The sequence below is a fragment of the Scomber japonicus genome, chromosome 6 (assembly GCF_027409825.1).
Source record: "Scomber japonicus isolate fScoJap1 chromosome 6, fScoJap1.pri, whole genome shotgun sequence".
NCBI classification, from domain to species: domain Eukaryota; kingdom Metazoa; phylum Chordata; class Actinopteri; order Scombriformes; family Scombridae; genus Scomber; species Scomber japonicus.
Genome location: NC_070583.1, coordinates 18,741,958 through 18,763,263, shown reverse-complemented (window position 1 = coordinate 18,763,263; position 21,306 = coordinate 18,741,958). Strand labels below are relative to the sequence as shown.

At 44.7% G+C, this 21,306-nt stretch overlaps 2 protein-coding genes across 6 annotated transcripts; both read right to left on the bottom strand.

The window, feature by feature from the left end:
- Window positions 1–184: 184 nt before the first annotated feature.
- On the bottom strand, window positions 185–6,891 carry ehd2b (EH-domain containing 2b). 2 transcript variants are annotated; one of them, XM_053321162.1, is made up of 7 exons: window positions 6,571–6,891; window positions 4,934–5,403; window positions 4,640–4,816; window positions 3,497–3,612; window positions 1,990–2,402; window positions 1,680–1,844; window positions 185–1,517 (listed from the first exon to the last, which is right to left on the bottom strand). In XM_053321162.1, exons 2-7 carry the CDS (start codon window positions 5,152–5,154, stop codon window positions 966–968), a joined length of 1,644 nt encoding a protein of 547 aa, XP_053177137.1. In that variant the 5' UTR covers window positions 5,155–5,403; window positions 6,571–6,891; the 3' UTR covers window positions 185–965. The 2 variants fall into 2 exon arrangements, with proteins under 2 accessions (XP_053177137.1, XP_053177138.1); XM_053321163.1 differs by having other exon boundaries at window positions 3,515–3,612.
- Window positions 6,892–8,812: 1,921 nt separating this feature from the next.
- On the bottom strand, window positions 8,813–20,381 carry bicra (BRD4 interacting chromatin remodeling complex associated protein). Of its 4 annotated transcripts, XM_053321000.1 has the most exons (14): window positions 20,363–20,381; window positions 18,364–18,409; window positions 18,228–18,273; window positions 15,289–17,364; window positions 14,913–15,101; window positions 12,968–13,597; window positions 12,126–12,318; window positions 11,935–12,032; window positions 11,656–11,790; window positions 11,511–11,557; window positions 11,269–11,417; window positions 11,076–11,170; window positions 10,871–10,976; window positions 8,813–10,776 (listed from the first exon to the last, which is right to left on the bottom strand). In XM_053321000.1, the coding sequence occupies exons 2-14, from the start codon at window positions 18,402–18,404 to the stop codon at window positions 8,882–8,884; spliced, it is 5,700 nt and encodes a 1,899-aa protein (XP_053176975.1). In that variant the 5' UTR covers window positions 18,405–18,409; window positions 20,363–20,381; the 3' UTR covers window positions 8,813–8,881. The 4 variants fall into 4 exon arrangements, with proteins under 4 accessions (XP_053176975.1, XP_053176976.1, XP_053176977.1 ...); XM_053321001.1 differs by lacking the exon at window positions 20,363–20,381 and having other exon boundaries at window positions 10,871–10,973; window positions 18,364–18,546; XM_053321002.1 differs by lacking the exon at window positions 20,363–20,381 and having other exon boundaries at window positions 11,656–11,784; window positions 18,364–18,546.
- Between the last annotated feature and the right edge of the window lie 925 nt (window positions 20,382–21,306).

Genomic DNA, 21,306 nt, shown 5'->3' with positions numbered 1-21,306 from the left:
ATCTGGTCTGTCACTGAGAGACCGAGTGAGTTTGATAGAATAAAAAAAAGAGAAAAAAGGGGAAGAAAATGTTTTTGAAAGGGTACCAGATTAAATGTACTCCTCTGTTAGTTCTGTAGTGTGTACTCTGCAATGAAATGTCAACATTTAACTAACAAAATAGCAAGTCAATAGCAACACAAGACACAGTCAGTTAATTTTATTTGGTTATGATAATACTTTAACAAGTTTGGTGGAGCTGTGTACAGTAGTCAGTAATATATCAATCATTCTGTTTCAGCATGTTAAATGTTCTCTTTAATACGACTGAGGTCTCGCTCCTGCACATATAAAAACATCAGTAACAATTACAAAAATATAAAGTATATGCACAGAATTGTGGCTTTTAAAGCATCAAACGTGAAATGCATTCAGGGTTATTAGATTTGCACTACCAGTTAGGGAAAAAAAAGCGTGAAACACATTATAAGTTGAGCAAATGAAGTCTTGCCTCACTGTGAAATGACAAGACCTGAAAAATTGGCTTAATCATACAAATTATAACCGAGATAACATTACGCCACTCCCTGTCAGTCACTGTGGGAATGTTACATTTAAAGGTTTTCCATGTGCTGAATACTCTTGGCTTAGGTGGTGCCATTCTTTATTTACTTCTACTCAGCAAACACGATTTTTTTTTTTTTTTTTTTTTAAAGCTCATCATGAAAAGCAAACATCAAAGTGCCAAAAATGAAGACGCATCCAGACCCCTGTGACTTTTTAATACACAATCTTTCTCAGTGAGCATTCGTTACAATATGTTCCATTGTGCAAGACCAAAATTGGGTCTCAGAAATATAAGTTGAACACATCTTATATAATCTTTTGATACAGGTCTGGGAGGAGAAAAACAAGAGCAAATACAAACAGTAGCTGAAGTGTGACAGCCAATAGAGAAGTCTCTCTCATCTCCAAGGGGGACTTGTCTACGCATCAGAGCCCTTCTGCCTGCGTTTGGATGGTGGGATCAGATGATTGGGGAGCTCAGGGGGTAGACCATGCCCCTCCAGCTTGACCTCAATCAGATGGCTGGCCAAGGCGAATTCTTCATCATCAAGCATGCCGTCACGATCCACGTCTGACAGCTTCCAGATGCGACCCAGCACCGAGTTAGGCAAGCGAGAGCTCACCATCCAGTCCTTCGCCTTGTTGCCACTCAGTTTCCCCTCATTGGGAGCGAGGTTATAGAAGATTTCGTCATATTTGGGCTTGTCTTTGGTCACCACCCAGCCTCCTTCCTCCTCCTCGCACCCCTCTCCGTTTTCTTCGGCGAAGGGGTCACCCTCGGAGAAAGGCCCGGCGCGGTTCCCCAAGAAGGCCCCACCCTGCACGCCCGGTTGCTCACCTGCTTCCAGCTCTTCCTGCCGCAGGAGGGGCATCAGTTTGGCAATATCAGAGGAGAGCAGCTCATCCAGGGCTGCCATCAGGTTCGGCTTCAAGGTTTTGAACTTGGTGAAGTCGTGAACCATCAGTTGTTCCTGAAAAATATTTATAAGCCGGTAGATTCAAAACAGAGTTCATTAAAGTGTAATTGAATGTTTTAAACATTGTTCCGGTGCAGTTAAAGACAGGCCTTTACATAATAACCCTACAGATGTGTCCAGTAGTTAACATTTTTTAAAAAGCAACAGACTACTAACCTGCATTTTAGCACAGTCTGGGAAGTCTCCAGCAGAGATGTTGTGCTGCAGCTGGATCTTTGAGAAAATAACTGGCAGCTGGTAGATTAGATTCTTCTTTTTATTGTCTTTCCTGAACACAGAAGGCATCTCCTGCTTCAGATAGCTGATGATGTGGGCATGGACCTGGGATTAAGAAAAGCACAGCAAAGTTTACTTTTTAAAAAAACATGTTCATTTTTACTCAGTTCACAATTGAGTCTAGCTTTTATCACTAACATGATTAGAGAGTGATAATGTCAAAGAAAAAATGCACAGATAAGTCACCCACCCTAACCAGACGCGCCCTCTTCACCAGGTCATTGAGCTTGCGTAAAGCTGCGTTGCGAGGAAGGTTTTGGATGTCAGCGAACAGATCCTCCTCCTCCAGTTCAAACAGCTTACGATTATCAGCAACCATCAGCGGCTCTGACCAGAAGGAGCCAATGTACACTCTCAGAACCTCCGGGGTGCCAAACACCTTCCCCAGAGACCACATGAGCGCACCATACACTCTCATCAGCTGCTGAGTGCCGACCATGTCTGCCTTGTTGAGGACCACACGCAGCTTGTCCTCATTGCCCTTCAGGGCGCCGATGGCCTCAGAGAACTCGTCTGATATCTCAAGTTTATGTGCATCAAAGAGCAGGATGATACGGTCTACGCGCTCGGCGAACCAGCGCAGCACAGCTGGGAAGTCGTAGCCTGTTTGGGTGGAAAAAGTCTGGATAACTAAAGTATTCATAAGCCTGAGTGTAGAGTGTGCACTGAGCCCACACTGAGTCAGGAGAGGGGAGAAGGTCTACATAGACACAAACCCTTCACACCTCTTATCTGTATCTGTCAAACCCACCACAGTGCCTCCAGTCTGGTGCCTCCAAACACCAAGACTTCACTTTGAGTAAAATACTAAAAGTTTAAAAGTGTCTACCAAATCAAATCTTAATATTTATGAGTGATTTCTTTTCTTGCGTTATTCTTCTGTATCAACAGGCACATATTTAAAAGTTTCTACCCAAGTTACCCAAGTTTCTTAAACCAAAACCATATTTTCTCTCTTGCTTTCTGAGACAGTTTGGGTTTTATCCACCTAGATTTCAAGATATCTGCCTCTCTCTCTGAAAATGTCCAGTTTATGATAGAGGGGGAAAAAAAGAAAAACATTCAAAAAGGATCCTGCCTATCCAAACACAGTGACACTGTTACCCTGGATGACTTGGAACTACTTTCTTATAAAATAAATAGTTTGGATTATCCAGAGACACTGGGACACTGTTTCTGGAAAGACACAATGGTGCAGGTTTTGTTTTGAATGCACATTTTCATCTCATCCACCTCCATCATTTTTTGGGGTGGAGGCAGAAATCTCTCTCTTCAAAAGCTTCAGCTGATAAAACCAAAACTATCTGCATGGCTTCATACATCCGTACTATGTGAGGTATATTATTGTTCTCATAATTTGTATTAACTTGTTAGTCGTTCATGCAGATTAAACTTGAATAATAATGGGTTACTTAAAGCGTGGATGATTTGAAAAGTGATACATGACAATGATCAGTATTTCTCCAAAGAGCATTCCTCCACATGTGATGACAGACTTTTTTTTGCTGTGTACCATCTCTGTTCTCGATTATGATTTGATTGCTATGAGATGATTTCTTGCCCGGCTGCCAAGTGTTATTGTGACAGAGCGAACTGGTCCCATGGGTAAGCAGTGGGCGTGCCAAAGGAGATGAGTTTGTGAGGCGATGTTCAGGGATGTGTGTCTCTGCAGGAACCCCCCCATGCCCTCTCCTCACCTTTGTGACCTCCCTCACCTCGGCTCACTCTCTGCTTGGCCCCGGATAAGATCCCCGGTGTGTCAATAATGCTTATACTCTCCAGGACCTGGTTGGGAATCTGGGCGCACTGGAACCTGGTATTTTCAGACAGGGAGAACGGTCACATGTATGATGCTAAAACACAAGTTCAGTGAGTTAAGCTCTCTCTGTAACATTGTTAGTATAGATGGAAAGAATTTAAGTTATGTGAAATATGGTTAACTCTTATCAAAGAAACCAAAGTGATCTAAGGAGCAGATTGGAAGCTGCACTCTTCCCACCCCGACTGTAGGCCATTGTGTACAAGCTCATTGCTCTGGGCTTCCTGAAGGAAAATGACTACTAGTGCCAGAATCAAACAATAAGTCCTGCTAACGATGTGTGGCTTAGAACAACAACAGCACTTCCTGTGGCTTATGAGCTTAACGAGCCACCAGTTTCCAGAACAGGAAGTCAACGCAAAAGTAGAGACGCAAATACATTAACAAACACACCCTGCAGTGGGAGAGAGGGACTCCGCTGGAAAAACCTGCATAAGAATTTCACTGAGGAGTCCTTTTAACAGGAGCACTGTTCGTTCCTGTCACTTCTGGCCCACATGCCCATGCCTCTAGCAGCTAATAGCACTTTGTTGTAAGACATGTGACTTCAATTTTTACTGGTTTACATCAGTGGAAAAACATACACAGAAATCTGGCAGCCAGACAGTAAACAGAGTAGAGGAAAGAACTTCAGTGTGAAGGTGTCTCCTACACATTCCCCATGGCCCACAACTCTGTGACTTCATTTATTTGTCTTTGCCCTGAGGGGCTGTCGAGCCCCCTGACCTTGCATTTGAACTTGTGTACACGGCTTTTCCTGTCTGAGTACATTAGCTTTCATCACCCTCTCGGGTGATATCGTTCCCTTTCTCCATTTTTCCACAAATAAGGCAAGTGCCTCCCTGCTCTGAAATTTGGCACAAGGACCTGAAATTCCAAAGAGTAAAAAAAAAAACCCACTCTGTTATCTCTCCTTCCCTGTTTCCCTCCTTGAGTTCTCTCACACAGTCTATCCCTTTAATGCCGATATCTATCTGGCTCTCTCAGTGGAACACCCTGTGAGTTAAATCGCTGTGCTCACCTGTTGAGGAAGGTGTTTCCAAACGGGTTGAGTTTGCGGAAAGGCTTGTTGGGGTCTACGATAAGGGCGTTTCCAGGGATGAGTGACTCAACCTCCCCGTGCATGATGGCAGTGAAGCAGTCTGTGGTGGGTTCAGGTCCCACCCTGCTCCCAGGAATTTCATGCTCCAGTAGATACCTGTCAGTCACACATATAGCTTGTGATTTTTTTAGTAGTGGTATTTACATTAATTTAACAATCACACTAAATGTATCAGTGAAAAAGTGTTTGAGATGCACAGCTTTAATATCTTACTTGATGAATGTTGTCTTTCCAGTGGAGTACTGTCCCACCACCAGCACCATCGGCTTGTTATCAAAGTCTGCATCCTCCAGACTGGGAGAATGGAAGTCATGGAAACCATAAAACTGCTCCAGAGGCAGCAGCTTCTTACGGTACAGGGACTTGAGCCCCTCTGTCACAGTGCGGATAACCTCAGGCGCCTTCTTCACATTTTTTCGCCCCCAGCGTGACATGTTGATTGACTAACAAGATGATTGGGAGCTTCTTATGAAAATTCAATGTCAAAGTTGTGTCACAGTTGTTTGAAGCTGTGTTTCCTCTGGCCTAGACCTTCAGATGTTTCCTGTATTTATGTGAACACTGCTCACTTGTCCTTGAAACCTCCTCTGCACACACCGAGAAAAAACGATAGGGCTGATGTTTCGTTTGAAATCTGGATCTTCCCCTTTGGAAACAGTTGCCACACTGATAACTTATAGTGCCTGAAAACGTGAGACAGAGATTAATCCAAAACAGAATATGAAGCGATTAATCCAAATATCCAAGCGCCTGTTTTTTTTTTTTCAAAGTCTTGCCACTAGACTAGACTAGAGTAACAATGTGGAATCTGGTGTAAGCTTCAAGCCCTACCAGGACTCTGCCTAAGCAATGTCAGTGCATGCCTGGAAAAAGTTGGTGTTCACGTTGGAAAACTTGCACAGGCACAGCTCATTTCTTTACAGTGAAGTGAGTAAGACATTCCTTTCATCCCCTGCAGTTCCTCTCAGTGGAACATGAAATACGTGCGTGGCTCAATTGTTCATGTAAGGAAAAGACCTCTTAGAGGGTCGTCTGTACATAGAAAAACACATTTTATCCTTGATTAGAAAGCCCCCCTCTCCCCTCCCCCTTCTTTTTCTCCTTCTTCTTTTCAGCAGTCTACATAAATAGAAGCACTGGATTAGAAATTGAAGGCGCAGCTCATTATTAGAAGCAGACTGACACAGAGGCACAAGGGTTAGGGTTCGCATCAGCAGACTTTAAGTCATCCGTGGATAGTTTTTCTTTTGCAAATCCCATTTTAACAGAGATTTAAAAAAAAGACAAGAATAGGCAACACAGTCCTTACATGTCACAAGACCAGTGTGGAAAGAGTTCTTGTCAAAATGGCTATCCCAGGAGATCCACAGCCCAGACATTAAAAGTTATTTCACCACCATTATACCCAAGAGAGAAGAAATGTCAAAAGAAATCATGTACTGTGCCAACCACGTATCACTACAACTACATTTAGACGTGTCCCAAGAGGATTAAAAGTTCAGTTAAGGCTCTGGGATCAATTTATACAGTTTTAAGGATGCTGGAAAATGCTTTGTGGGTTTGTGCACCACAGTTTTGGACTTGAAACAAGAAATGCAACCCTCTAGCCTGCAGCAGCAACAAGTACAGAGGGAGTCATACTTTAATATCCAAATCAGGAAAAACTGCTCAAAAGTTTCCATTTGCATTAATTCTGCAGCTAGATTGTAAACTTTGCACTCATCAAATACAATTTAAACTAACCCCGCCCCTCCCCCAACTTTATCACAAACTGATTATATTTGAATAAACCTAAAACATAAGCAGACGATCAATATAGCTATATTTAGGGTTTAAAGAGGAGTATTTACCAAGTTATTATGGAGGAGGTAGACTTCTTCAAGCAGCTTGTTCTCTGTCTCTCTTCAGTCTTGCCCTCTGGAGCTTGGAAAATATTTTGACTTGAGACAAAAACAGTCAGTGTCTTGCAGGAGCTGCTGTTACATGTATGGGTGTACTTCTGACAGCAAATAGGAACCCCTCAGTAGATTACACAGGATCGTTCTTCTCCAGGGGTTTTAATGTATTTCAGATGAGCTCCAAATCTGGCAAGGATCCTTAACTCTGCTTGCTGATAATAAAAAAAAAGGCACAAGGTACACAGGCGCACCACACTGAGGTCTAACTTTTTGCTTCCCTCCTACTTTAATGCACCTCCTCTTTCAGGGATGCCTGGCAATACTGTGGGCAGCACGAACATCCTGCTCAGGGGCAGGGATGAGCTGTGACCAGAGGGCGTGGACCTGGAGGAGGAGGATGAGGAGGAGGAGGAGGTGAATAAATAATTTGGGTGGAGTTTTTTTTTTTTTTTTTTAAACATGACATAATTTGCACAATGTGCCCATACAAATTATGAGCGACAAACAACACATGCTGCACCACTCCAGCTGCTTCTCCCCCCCTATTTTTCAACAGTTATTCTTCCCCACTTAACCTTTAATCTCATGTCATACTTCAGACGTGACAGTCAGTTTAAACGCTACTGCTCCTCCCCAAAACTCTGCGAACCCTTCAGGCTGATGACGCTCTATTTTTCCACTAACCATGCACCACCTGCTGGCTGTCGGATAGAGAACACATCCCATTATTCATCATCCCCTCCTGTCTATCATACATTAATGATTACTCATCCAGAGGAATGTACCCTGATGGTCAGGAATTGCGGTCTGAAGTGCCGAACAAATGACTACAAGGGGCCTGCCGACTTATCATAAAAGAAAGCAAGGTTTAATTTACAGTTTTACTAAATGTACATTTCTTTTTAAAAAGTGTCATTATACACAATAAATACAATACAAAAATTAATCTGTAATACTATACTTCAAATTCTCTTACGGTCTTTTTTGTACATTATTATTGTTCCTTTTTTCCATTTCAATGCTTGTGCTGTGTTTGTGTTTGAATTGTCCACCAGGCTTACAAAAAAAAGACAACAAAAAAAGACAAAAAACAAAAAAAAACAACAACCACACACAGGGGAGGCAGGAACACAGTGGCAGAAGGATTAAACCAAACAGACTCAGAACAAGGAAAATCAACAGTTAAAACTGGCCTGCCCCCTGCTGACTGAAATGCATCAAGTCCTAACCCGGTGTTATAAGCAAAAAGGGGGGTGGTGGGTGGGGGGGTATACGTGGAGGAGGTCTAAAAACAAGAACCGGGTGTGTATGTGTGTGTGTGTAGCGGAGGGGGGGGTGGTGGGGTGTTTGTCAGTCATTTGAATTTCCTTATAACATGTTAGTTTACATCTTGACAGAAAAGTACTACAGTACCCAAGAACAGCCAAAAAAAAAGAAGAAAAACCAAATTTACACATTTACTTTAAAATGCAGGCTTAAAAATGGGGGTTGAGGCTATTTAATCAATTTGGCCAATTGTAGACAAGAGAAGTTTCTGTGAGAGTTTATTTTCCCGTCTTAAGAAATGTATTCCTGATAAAGACACGGGATGACTGTGTATCATTTTAGCTTGTGCTATTTTGCATCTGTGGTGTATAGGGCAGCATTATGTGTGTGATAAGAGAATACAATTAGGGTTGTTAAAAAGGAAGATACTGTATGTGTGGTGACCTCTTACAGTATGAATGTGGTTATATTGTCGTCTTCTCAGCTGTATGTAGCCAAGTTAAAGGAGGTTGCTGACTTTTGACCTGTTTAAATAAGCTGCCGGATGCTCAGTGGGACACCGTTTTAAAACCAGGATAGAGTCTAGTGTTCAGGCCACTTGCAAAAGGAATGTATGAATACTGAATGAGGAAAATTAAACAATCAAAAGAGAGAAGAAAAAAAAGGGAAGAGTGAAATAGAGAACAACTTCTGACGATTTCATCCTGTTACCGGAGCTTGGCTGAGAGAGCACATACAAAAACAACAGGTAGCTTCATGTCTGCAACCCAGAGACAGTTTTTACCTCCAAACACAATCTCACTTACTCCATCAGGGGTCTACTTCAGGCCACAAATGACATAAATGTTTGGACAATTCAAATGGACAAACAAAGCCAACACAGCTTGGCAAAGTAGTACAGTGATACTGTTTTCACAGTGCCCCCCCCCACCCTCCCTTGCCCCCAAGTCTGTCTCTTAGTTCCCCTGTGTCAGTCCGGCCTGGGGCTGAGGGGCTGTTATCTGCTTTGAGTCTGGGGCACCAGGCTGCCATTGTGGCCACGGCCACCGACCTGAGGGTGCTGGGCCAGGGAGGAGGATGAGGAAGCCGAGGAGGAGGATGGGACTGAGGGTCTGTGGGATGAGGCTGCAGAGCCCCCTGGGCGCTGGCTTTGGTGTTGGTGGGGCCTGCTGCTGCCCCCTTTACTGTGCCCGCGGGCAGAGGGCTCCTGCTGCAGGTTGAGGATGCTGTCAATGGCACACTGCAGGTGTTCGTTTAGAGAGTCGTCAGGAGGACTGCCGCTGGAGAAACTGGCGTTATCCATATCGGGGGAGTCTGACTTGCAGCGTTTGGCAGGAAGCAAAGAGTCTCGTGTTAAGGAGGACTCTGGAGAGGGGGGCCCAGGGGCGTGCTGGTCCATTCTGAATGTCCCGACTGCCCTCTGTCTGTTTTTTCCTTTTGCCCTCTTGTATTTACTTACATCTGTCTCTTGGTCTGTGTGCTCCTCGCCTCTCCCTTTTGCCCCTTCCCTGTCCATAAGCTGTGGAAGATGATGGTGTTGTGTGGTTTTGATACCGTGGTTAAACACCTCGTCCATGTCGTCCAGCCCCTGCACTGCACTCCCTAAACGGCACGTTTCGTGGCTCGACCCCGTATGAGGATGCAAAGCCTCCCTGCCTCTTTTCTCCACCTTCACGCTGGCTATCACTGTCCGCTCTGAGGGAGAGGATGAGCCCTCGTGCCTGGGGGGTGACAGCATGGGTCTAGGGTAGGACACGCTCTCGTCTCCTCCCCCTGGGACACCAGGTCTGACCCGGGGACTTATGTTTTCCCGGTAGGTTTTTCGAAGGGGCAGGCGACAGGTGGTCTGTGAGGGAGTGGCAGTGGAGGCGGGATTGTGTTTGACCCCACCCACATCGTGATGATCCAACGTCCCGTTCATCTGAGTGGACGAGGAGAAGGAGGAAGCGGAGGAGGTGGACGACGACCAAGTATGAGAGGAAGAGGTAGAGGAAGAAGGGGCAGCATTGGTGGGAACACTACTTCTCAATGGTGGGTTAGACTGGGTGGTGGCTGTACTGCCTGTTGAGGATGAAGACGCAGTACAAATGGGCGACTGAGTCCTGATGACGGTGGCGGGAGGGGTCGATAAAGGGTAGGACTTTGGGTGTGGTACAGTAACTTCAGGCTGAGTCTGAGAAATGGACTGGCTGCTCTGCTGAGGTTGAGGTGTGTGCACTGGGTCTAAGGCAGTGTTGTGGACCACCTTGCTGAACCCCGTTTGATCCTGCTTGATCTTCAGCTTCAAGCCGATTCTCCTGCGAGCCTCGTAGGTCTTCATAGGTGGTTTGCTGGTTCGCTGCGGGAGCGCGTCGTCGTCATCATCGGCTGCTTGGGAGTTGAAGGAAGAGGAGGAGGAGGAAAGAGAGGTCGATGCTGCTGGAGTACGGCCGAAGGAGGAGCTCTGGCTGACGGGTTCAGACACCTGTCTGGAGGCTGCAGCCGGAGGTGTTGGACAGCTGCTGGACCAGGACACGGACGCTCCACCTCCACCCTGCTTTATTACCAGTTTTGTTGGGGGGAAAGGGATGGGGGCAGGGGGAGGCGCCACAGCAGGAGCAGGAGCAGAAGCAGGAGCAGGAACAGGAGCAGGAGCAGGAGCAGGAGCAGGAGCAGGAACAGGAACAGGAGCAGGAGCAGGAGCAGGGGTGGGTGTAAGAGGAGGAGGATTTGGGGTAATGCTTGGAAGAGGGGCTGGGGCAGGAGCTGCCGGTTCTGGAGCAGGGCCAGCGAGGGCGGCAGCAGCAGGAGCAGCTGCTACTCCCCCAGTTACTGAGGTGGGCTCAGAAGAGGGTACTTTCTGTTGTGATGAAATTACACTCTCCAACATCCGAGCGTTTGCCATAAATTCCTCTGGAAATGCATGAAAAAATATCATTAGCATACACATCATTTAGATCAAGAAAACCAAAAAACTGATTTATGAACACAGATTGGGGTTGAGTACCTGGTCTCTCCTTGGCCAAAATCCTGTCCTGACTTAATGCAATCTTCTCCTCCTGAATGAACATCCGGTCGATCATCACCATCTCAGCCGAAGGGCCCATTCTCTGCTCAGGTTCAAACACCGAAAGCCATCAGTTCAATATCAATCCAGGGCAAAAGGGGAAAAAGGAAGACCTATAGTAAGGACACTGGTTTATAAAACTTACCTTTGACTCTGTAAAGAGCAGGTAGCGGTATTTATCCAGCATGGCCTGGGTCCTTTTCAGCAGCTGGCCGGAGACCTTCTCAAATTCATCATCCACTGTGAAACAAAAAGAACCAAAACGTTCATGAAGATTAAGAAAAATTTGGGGGGGAAAAGTATAAAACTGTTGCATGGAAACTGAGGGAGTTCATCACCTCTTTGATAGTCTTGAGAAGAGTTGGCAGTTCCCTGGTAGAGATGGTAAGGCAGCAGTCTGTGCAGTGTGTCCTCAACAGAGTGAAAAGGAGCACTGTAGTTTGGGTGGAGCACTGAACCTTGCTGTTTCCTCAGCTGTTCTAGCATCCTGCAGTGAGGAATGCATAAGAAAATAACATTTACCAAAAAACTGCATTAAGAGACACTAAAAATAAGTAATTCACACATCTGTGGCACACACCTTGCTTCTTTGCTGGGCTCTGCACTGAAAGGCATCTTCATTGTTGTCTGTTATGTGAGCAAACAGATGGAAACAAGTGATTTAAATATTCAGGCTGGAGCTTAAACATTGGAGGCAGTTTTGAGGGACCTCACTATGCCTTTACCTGAGTTTGTACAGGAGCAGGGGGCTGAGGAGCAGGCATTTGAGTCAGACTAGTTCCCAACACCTGTATCTGCATCCCACCTTTCCCCAGAGTCATCCCTCCAACTGAGCTGATCACTCCTGGCTTTGGCTGAACCTCAAGGGGGAAATTAAAAAAGTTAGAAACTGACAAAATAAAAAAATAAAAAATAAAATTCAGGATTAAATGATGTGAAATCACAGAACACATAATAACCACCATCTATGTCATCTGAGTAACTGGCTTTGTGATGTTGCCTACCTGTGCAGGCTGGGTAAGGCTGGCAGGAGTGACAGTCTGATTCACCATTGCTCCAGCTGGCCCTTGGGCTCCTGAGAATACCTTTAAGTCACTTGAGGCTAAAATACGAGGAAAACGAATGATTACAAAAATCAATGTGTGTGTTCAGAGTCCTGCTATTTTGCATCGTTAAGTGGTTAATGATATCAAACCTGTAGCAGGAGTTTTGACGAGCACTGACGTCGGCTGCAGCACTGAGGGAAGCTGAGCAGGTGTGCCAGCGCTGACCGATGATGTTATCACCACATTGTCGACAGGCACGTCTTGCTGGGAGCTGAACTGACTGGTTGCTTGAGGCAGAGGCTGAGCAGACTGCTTGGCCTGCAGCAGAATGTTTTGTTGGACCTGAACACACATCAGGAGGCTTTAATTACACATTTTTTTGTACATAAGAAATTCGGAATAGTATAATTGGGGGGTTTCCTGGAGCCTACTCCTGACTACTGATAAGCTGATTAACCAATCCAATCACCAACTGTTTTACAGGGATTAAAAGCAAGAAAAGATGTGTGAGCCTGAAAAGTTGTTATGGAAGAAATGTGTACGATGTATTGAATTAAGTGTTATATGAGTTTAAAACTGCTCTATGATTGAAACCTGGAGCAGTGCCTGAGAACTTAAACCCATGTGTTTTATGATGCATTTTACACAAACTTTCTACAACACTGTGAAACCGAACAAATGCATAATAATGAGTATTCTTACCTAACATAAAATGATTTTTCCCTCTTTCCAATGTATTCAACTTATTTTAATAAACTGAGTTGAATGGTGGGACAACTTTACAACCACACATGCATCCCAGATATTTATTCAACAACAGTATGGTATTTATCAAATTAAAAAAGCACTATTAATATTGTATTGAATGTTGCAAACCACATAGGGGTAATATCTGGGGTCAAAAGTTGCATGAGAATACACAAAATGCTTAATTTGCAAAATCTATAATACATTTTAATTAAGAAAAGTTTATGATGAACTGGGACAATACCTGGTGCAGCTTGTCCAGCAGCTGTTTCTGCTGAGGTGAGGGTTGGGTGATGGTTGACAGGGTCTGAATTTGCGCTCCTACTAATTGCAGGTGGTGCTGCTGCTCTGCCGTCAGGCCCTGGAGGGGAACCTGGGCTTTCACCACAGCGCTGGCAGAAGTGCTGACAGGCGGCGCAGTGAATTGGTGCTGTACAGGCGGTGCAGGAGGAGGCTTGGGCGACTGGGAGGACATAGGAGGTTGTTCTTGTTGGTAGGGGGCCGGTTGAGAGGCGGGCCGGGGCTGTGACTGAAGCTGAACTTGAATGTGGGTCTGTTGGGGCTGCGTCTGCTGCGGTTGGCCTTGCAGAGCTGGTTGGGGGGACTCTGCGATTTGGTTGTGGACTATAAAGAGTTGCGGGTGAGACGAGGGTGTGCATGAGCGGGAAGGAGTTTGAGACTGCGGCTGAGGCTGAGAGGGAGGACGCGACTGCTGCTGATTGTGTGGTGACTGGATGTGCTGGCTCAGAGTAAGAGGAGACTGGGAAGGCTGGGGGCTGTCTGCCACTGGGGGGGCGGTGGGGTGACTGGTCAAGGCCGGTGAAGGGGACATAGCCTGGATCTTCAGGGGCTGCTGATGTCCACTGGAGGGTACCTGAGAAAGTGGAATTAAAATGTACTGATATGCTTATGTGATTCAGGGATGCAAACAGTATTTTAACACAGTAGAGAAAAAAATCGGGACATCAAGCACAAAAATCACATATGCTTAAAAAAATCTGCATGCAGACAATATATAATAAAAATGATTCTGGTGCAAGGTTTGAGATTTGACAGTAGATACAAAATAGGGCTGGGCGACACAATCTTAATATCAATATTTATCATGATATGGCAAATTATATCCAAGACTTTGTGTAATAATGTATTTTGTGTTGGTGTTTAATCACAATTAGTTTGCAATTTTGTCATTTACACAATAACATTAAGAAAATAATCATATAACAATACAACTCCAGTGAAATTCAATATATGAGAATATTGAATTATCGCCCAACCCCAAAAACAAATCTACAATAACACTAAACTGTACAAAAGCAAAGTATTAGACTTTGAAACTCTAGTAGATGCTTAAGTAAAAGTAGTAATAAGCTCAATAAATTTCTCTAGTGCTCGAGGAGAATTACACATATAAGGGAGTAATGATCATTTTGGTGAGCTAAAAAGAAAAACGAAAAAGCAAGAAGTCAAGATGCGCTGGCCTGTGATTGTCAAGTAGAAGGGTGATCTAAAAACTTCAGCTATGGGGGTCAGCGGAGCATGTAACTTCGGTTTGGGGTTGTTACACTGCTCAGACTAGGGGTTAACAAAGGGGGCAGGGTGGTGATGGCACATAAGAGACTAAAATGAGAAGTGCAGGATTGTGAGGTGTGGATTGATCGTTCAGTCATTGGTCAGTAATGCAGCAGATGAAGGTGAGCTGACTGAATTTGATTGATAACAGTGTTAGTGAGGAGATTAATAGGGTGTGCTTGGCAATTATGCATGACCATGGTTTTCATTTCTGTTACTATAAACACAGAATGGATGAAAAACATACCAAGTTAGTTTAAAAATTAACTTTAGTTAGAAAAAGAAAGAACTGGAATTTGATTAACAATGATAAATTACATGAGGGTGCATACAGCGAATTATTAAAACAGCACAATGGTTGACACTTGATTTATATGGACAAATGATCATGCCTTAACCTACAACAAAGCAATATTAGAAACACACATAAGCTGCAAGCAAATGAGTAATTTTTTGCGCTTGGGAATTGCATAGCAACTGTGAGAGCGATGGAAGCAATGACTAATGCAGAAGAGGACTACAGAGCAGTGATGGGGAAAGGTTAGGTACCCTAACGTTGTGGCGGCAGCAGCAGCAGCAACAAGTGGGTGGGGCTTAACATAAATGGGCATTTCTACCTGCTTTACCACTGCTGTCATGTGGGAGAGGCCAGGGGAAGGGCTGTGGCTCTGACCCACCCAAGAGTCACTTAATTGGCTGTCATGGACAGCGGGGGCTGGAGTAGTGATGTTGTTGCTGCTGACGATTACAGACGCTGGTACGCCCACAGAGGGGGTTGACTCATTCTCTGTTTGGTGGTGCTGCTCCTGATAGGAGTACATTTACCATTTCAGGACGAGGAAGGGAAGGAGGAGGAGGATTGGAGGAGAGGGGGAGTAAAATAATAAACCAAAAAGGTCAGACCATAATATCACTCCGTGCATGTTATTTATGTTTTTAAGACAATGTTAACTGTACACAATTAAAGCAAACATGCAAGAGTGCAACACTGACCTGTTGCAGAAACATCTGCAGAGACTCCTGGCTCAGGATCATGCTTGAGTTGGTGAACAGTAACCTCCCTGGACTGTGCTGAGCCTGAGGGGGGACCAGCCCCACTGCTGTCACAGAGGAAGAGGTGGACACAGACATGGACGGAGAAGAGGCGGGTACTGTGGTAGCCGTGGACACAGAGGAAGTCGGTTGCATGGCGAGGATAGAGGACTGTGGGACATGCTGCTGAGTGGGATGAGCAGCCTGATCTGTGGAGCTTCCTAGCACAGTAACACACTCTCCAGGCTGGCCTTGAGCCATGTTCGCTGCTCCGGTGCTGCTGCTGCTAGGGACTCCACCTGGCTGGGGTTGCAGGGCTGGCTGAAGGCTGACCGCGGGACTCAACCCCTCCACTTGACTCAGCATGGTCAGGGAGTTCTGTATTGGCATGCCCTGTATGACTGTCTGGGCATGACCTGAGACCGTGTGGGTCTGTGTCTGGCTTTGACTCTGAGCCAATGAGACAGGCATCTGAAAGAGGGTGGGTGTGCCCATCTGCCCAGACTGGAGCTGGATGGGTCCAGAGAGGATGTGAGCAGCCCCGGAATGACCCTGTGAAGTCAACACCTGGCCCAAGTTGATGTTCTGGTTAGCAGTTAAAATCTGGTTTGCAATGAGCTGTCCACCAGGACCCTGACTCGTTATGATGTGGCCCCCGGGGTGCTGGGTCAGAATCTGCCCACCTGCCTGTATTGGTGGTAGGAGAAACTGGTGGTTCTGACCTTGTAGAACTGTCTGAGAGGGAATAACGATGCTGCCTGATTGATTTAATAAGTGTACGCTGAGGGGCTTGCCAGATGGTTGTCCACCTTGTTGCTTGAACAGCGCTTGTTGAAACTGAGGACCTTGTGTTGTGGCTTGAGTACTCAGGACAACATTTGAGCCTGGTTTTCCAGTCAGGAAGGCTACATTCTGGGCAGCAGAAACTGGAATTTGCTGTAGCCCTAGAGCCTTGTGGGCATCGTTTTGCAGGGGTTGGGGCGCTGGCTGTGGCTGTTGTGGCTGTTGTTGCTGTTTGAACAGTTTCGGTTGGATGGCTCCCCCCTGAGGGGGTTTAGGCTGAATGGGTGTTGGTGTGCGCTGAATGATCACGTTCTGCATGATTTGGCCTTGAGTTTGTGACTGGGGTCCAATTCCTGAACTTAGAGGGGAGCTTCCAAAGCCCACAAGTCCAGCAGGAGCAGTCATGGTAACGCCACTGCTGCTGTTTGTGCTGCTAACACAAACAGCCGGTCCATTTAAAGCTGGAGCTCCCAAAGTGGCTTTGTTACCTTGGATCAGAAGTCCACCTCCTGTGCCTCCAAGCCCCGCCTGAGAACCAGCACCTGATACCTCTGGCCCAGACTGGTGCAGCTGGTAACCACCCATAGCTTTAGCCAGGATTGGCTGCCCAGACTGATTGATAGTCATGACTGTGGGCTGACCCACAACCTGAATCTGTCCGATACCCAAATGTCCAGACTGACTCCCGTTAGGAAGAGCTTGGAGACTTGAAATGGGTTGAAGCGTTACATTTCCCAGGCCTACAGGCTGCATAAATGGCTGAACGCTAATTGCCTTGTTCATGACCTGGGGTTGGAGCTGGAGGCCTTGCTGAGCGAGCACTGACCCTAGCATGTCAGCCGTGGCATTGGGAGGAGTAGCAGTGGTGCTTTGGGCTGACCCAGAGAAAATCGCTGCTGCTCCCCCAACACCTATGCCTACACCGACAGCAGGGCCTCCAGCCCCAGAGAGGCTGGCATCAGGCAGTGTCTGAACCACCTGCGTAAGGCCTGGAATCCCAAAGGAGCCCAGGTCCAGCTCAGCCTCTGCCTCTTGTAAGCTTTGCTCTGTGATGTTGGCTTCGGCCAAGCTCTGCTGCAGGATGTCACATGGCTCGTGATTTGTCCCAATGCCATTGCTCCCACCTTCACCACCCGGGGATCCACCCAAGATGTCATCATCCTCCAGGAAGTCCAGGTCAACACTGACTCTGGGCAGGCCTGTTGGCTCATTGGCCGACACCTGGACTGCAGGCTGGACCTCTGGAACATGGCCCTTAAAGGAAAAGTTGTAAGAAGTGAAACAAGGTGATGGATGGATTTTGATGAGTAGATGTGATGAAGAGAAGCATAACTGAGGCAATACCGGAATGCAGACATGAAAACCCCACAAAAAAACCTACTGTCTCATCGCGGCAAATCAAAGCTTGGAGAGTGTAGATGTGTTAGTGGAAGGGGGCGGGGGTACTTGGACATGCATGCTACATAGATGGGTAGAAAACAGGAGGAAGAGGATTGGGGGATTTTACTCACCCCAGTGGTAGAGAAGAACGAGCTGGAGGGGTCACTCGAACCATCCAAAAGGTCGTCAGTGTCCAACTATAGACACACCCACCCAGGATAGGACAGACAGAAACCAAAGGCACCCAAACCAGCAGGCAAAAGCCACCAGGACAGAAAAACAAACAGACCATCAAACAGAGGAGGAGGGCAAGGAAAGGACAGAACATAGACCAGAGAACCCAGATTGTAAAGAACCAGTGAAAAGATACAGGACAGAGGGGCAAAATGATAGGAGTAACACAGAGTTGGGAAGCGTTAGTATTAATATTTCTCATTTTCTGAAATAGCCCAATTAAAAAGGAAGGCAGGCTGAAACCATACATAGTGCACTCAAAAAGCAAAGACAACCACTGAGCAGAGAAAGCAGTAAAAAAAAAGGGGTAAATGAAAGCAGTGAGGGACGTGAGTTGCAAGGTGCATCAAGGTGTAGCCTGAAAGTACGGAGTCACACGAGCCCCAAAACTAAAATACACGCCAATTAAGTCTCCCAATCAAATTAATTATAGAAAACCTTTTTGTGTAACCCTCACAGATGTAACTTCTTTCACTTTTTTTTCCTCTCCATCTTATACTCACATGGGTCTCAGATCCATGAAGAAAGTCATTGAGAGCTTCTGGGTCACTGCAAGGAGAAAACAATGTGATTCAAACCGGTACATGACAAAAGAGACGAGTGAACGGTTTCTTATGATATCAAACTGTCCTCACTTACCAAATTACATCTAGAAGGCACCTGCCGTCTTCATCATCCATGACAACTGTTAAAAGATGAAAAAGGTTTGAAGTCAACCAACTGTGATTAGTTTTATTATGAATACACCAACAAAAATGACCCCTCCCCCAAAGTAATATTTCCAATTATGAGTGTACGCTGTTATACGGTTATTACAAAATCCTAATGTGTGATAGTTTAGCTCCATATTAAGAGCTTATTATTTAATGGCACAGTGAAGTTCAAGTGTTAAATTATAGCTGTATTTTGACAAGAGTTATACAAATCTGATGATTATGAACTACATAACTTTCATGCTGCCTTTTTTTCCAGCTTCAAGTGCCTCTGAATGGCAGTAATTTATGTCATATGATAATATATTATATCGACAAAAACTTCATATGACACTTTTCTAGAAATTTAAATTATTTCAGGAAAGCTCTGCAAAACAGTAGGCCTATTAGGACTCATTTACAGCATGGATAGTTCATGTTAAATCTGTATTACACACTATTCAACATTACCTCAGCACAACAAAAATAAAAAAAATAAAAAACTTATTCTGTTTCCAGTTTTTTACATTTTTCAACATATCACAGAGGCCTTAACTAACTATGCTTGATCATGATACATTTTTACTCTTGCATACATGGTTGCTTATCTTTAACATGAGTAATTAAACCAGTTAGGAGTTTTTGCAAGTGTTACAAAACAGTTACTTTGGTTACTAATCATCCTTTCGATTCCAACTAATAGCTAGTTATATATCAGGGAATTTAGTTAAAATGAAATAAATGCATCTCACAACCCCTGTACTTCCAACATTTAGACTGTGACTAAAATCTTGGAACATTACATCATCGATTACTGTCAGAGCTTTCTGTAGATCTTGTGAGAATAAAGCAAAGCAGAGTCTTACAGAGTGGCCCCTGATTAACTTTCTAAACATTCATGTTAATACCTAAAAGAGTCTGAGTTTACTAAATTACCAAATATAAGTTTCACATTTTTAACACAAAACCCATCTTCATTAATGGTTGTAACATTGCTTGTTTACATATAACCACACAGCAACATGAAAAATCCCTCTCATGTTGAGAGACTCATCAAGACACTCAACAAACTGAAAAAAGCGCGGTTTTCACACAGCCTGTAAAGATACCAGAGTGCGGTCTCTCGCTCTATTTACAAGTATCAACATCGGAGCATCGCACTTCCAGTTTCACAAACACAAGTAACCGAAATGTCCCTGCAGACAACAGACCGAGCTTCTGAAGCCAGCATATCCACGGCTGCCGCTCTACAAAGGCAGCGGATCGTAGCCATTACTCGGTTAGAGCAGAGCCAGTGCGCAGGATATGAATGGAGAGACACTGCAAGCGGCTGGGCTACATGCTAGCTAGTGTTTTCTAGGAGCTTTGCGTGCATATTTAGCCAATTCTTCACAATCACAGCAATTAACACGCACACGACTGTCTAAAGACTCTTAAGTTGTTAAAAAGTGTGATCCCAACAACCCGTTTCACCTCTATTTCCAGCATTTTTGATGCACTTAGATTGAATTTCGTTAGCCTAGCTGGCTAGCCTGCTTAGCCAACCAGCTATCAACAATATTCTGACGTACAGCTAGCTTGAGCCTTTGACATTCAAAACAAACCACCGATACACACAATTTTAACACTGTTAACGTGCGTCGGGGCCTCGATTCAACAAAGACGTGGCGTAATTGTTTGCTTGGGAGTGTGAACGCAATTGCGTAGCGAGCTATCTGTCTCTCCTTGCAAGCAAAATATGAGTTAATGTTGGAATAGTCTTGGATGAAGGGGGGTATGCTTGGGAATTCGGTGGAAAATGAGCGTGTTCGCCGGCTCGTGCAGTAGCGCCGGGTTTCGAACGCGGCAGCCGTGCAGTTCGCGGCTCGTGTGCAGAACGCGAATGTTGCAGCTTTGTTACAGTTATTCGAATTAATGGAGAAATCGCTACATTGTAACAAACTCACCCGAGACGATAGAGGTGCAGGCAGCGCGGGGTCTCCAGGACAGCCTCGCACGGGCTGCTGTACAGGACCCAACTACAGCCAGGAAACAGGGGACTTCCGTTTTTGCCTGATTGAAATCTGTGTTTCGTCAGTGTGCTATTCTGACTCTCCGACACCGTGCTTCTTGAATGTTACAACGAATAAAAAAATTAATAGCACTTGTTTTTATATGCAAATCTACTTAAACTTCTTGTTGTTTTCCAGTTGATCGAGCTACTTTTGTCCTCCCGGCTCAAAATTGACCCGGTTTGGTTTGACTGTTTATAAAGCGTTAGGTATAAATCACCCTGTTCTGTGTTAAACCTCTTTAGCCAACAACATTCCAACTTACTAACACAGGTTTCACACATATTTTTTGGGAAGTTATCGTCAGTAGCCTAATTTAAATGAAACTATGCCACATTTTCAATTAAGGAAAAGTTGTAGTAGGTTACAGATTACTAGTTAAAATACGTAATGTAACTATTTCAAATGCTTAATCAAAGTAATGTAACTTATTACATTTGATGAATTTTCTAACTAATGTTTTCAGCTGTTAAGCACCAAAATCTAAGTTCAGGTGTTTTTCATGGATACTGACATGATTTATAAGGGAGATCATTTCTTATTAAGCAAGATTTATCGCTCATTTGAAAATGTATTCATTAGTTCATGTAGATTTTGGAATATAAAATAAAGATTTATTTTATTTTTTAATCAAAATTCTGTCATGAGTTTAATTGATACTGTATACACTGTATGACTATTTAAGCCCATATTATGAAATTGAAAATTACACACCTTTTGATGCATACCAGATTCTAATAAACAAGGATAACCTCTCAAATAAATATCTGATGTGGTTTATCATCATAATTATGGGTAAATATCACATTTATTTCATGTAAATGGAAAAATCAGAATCC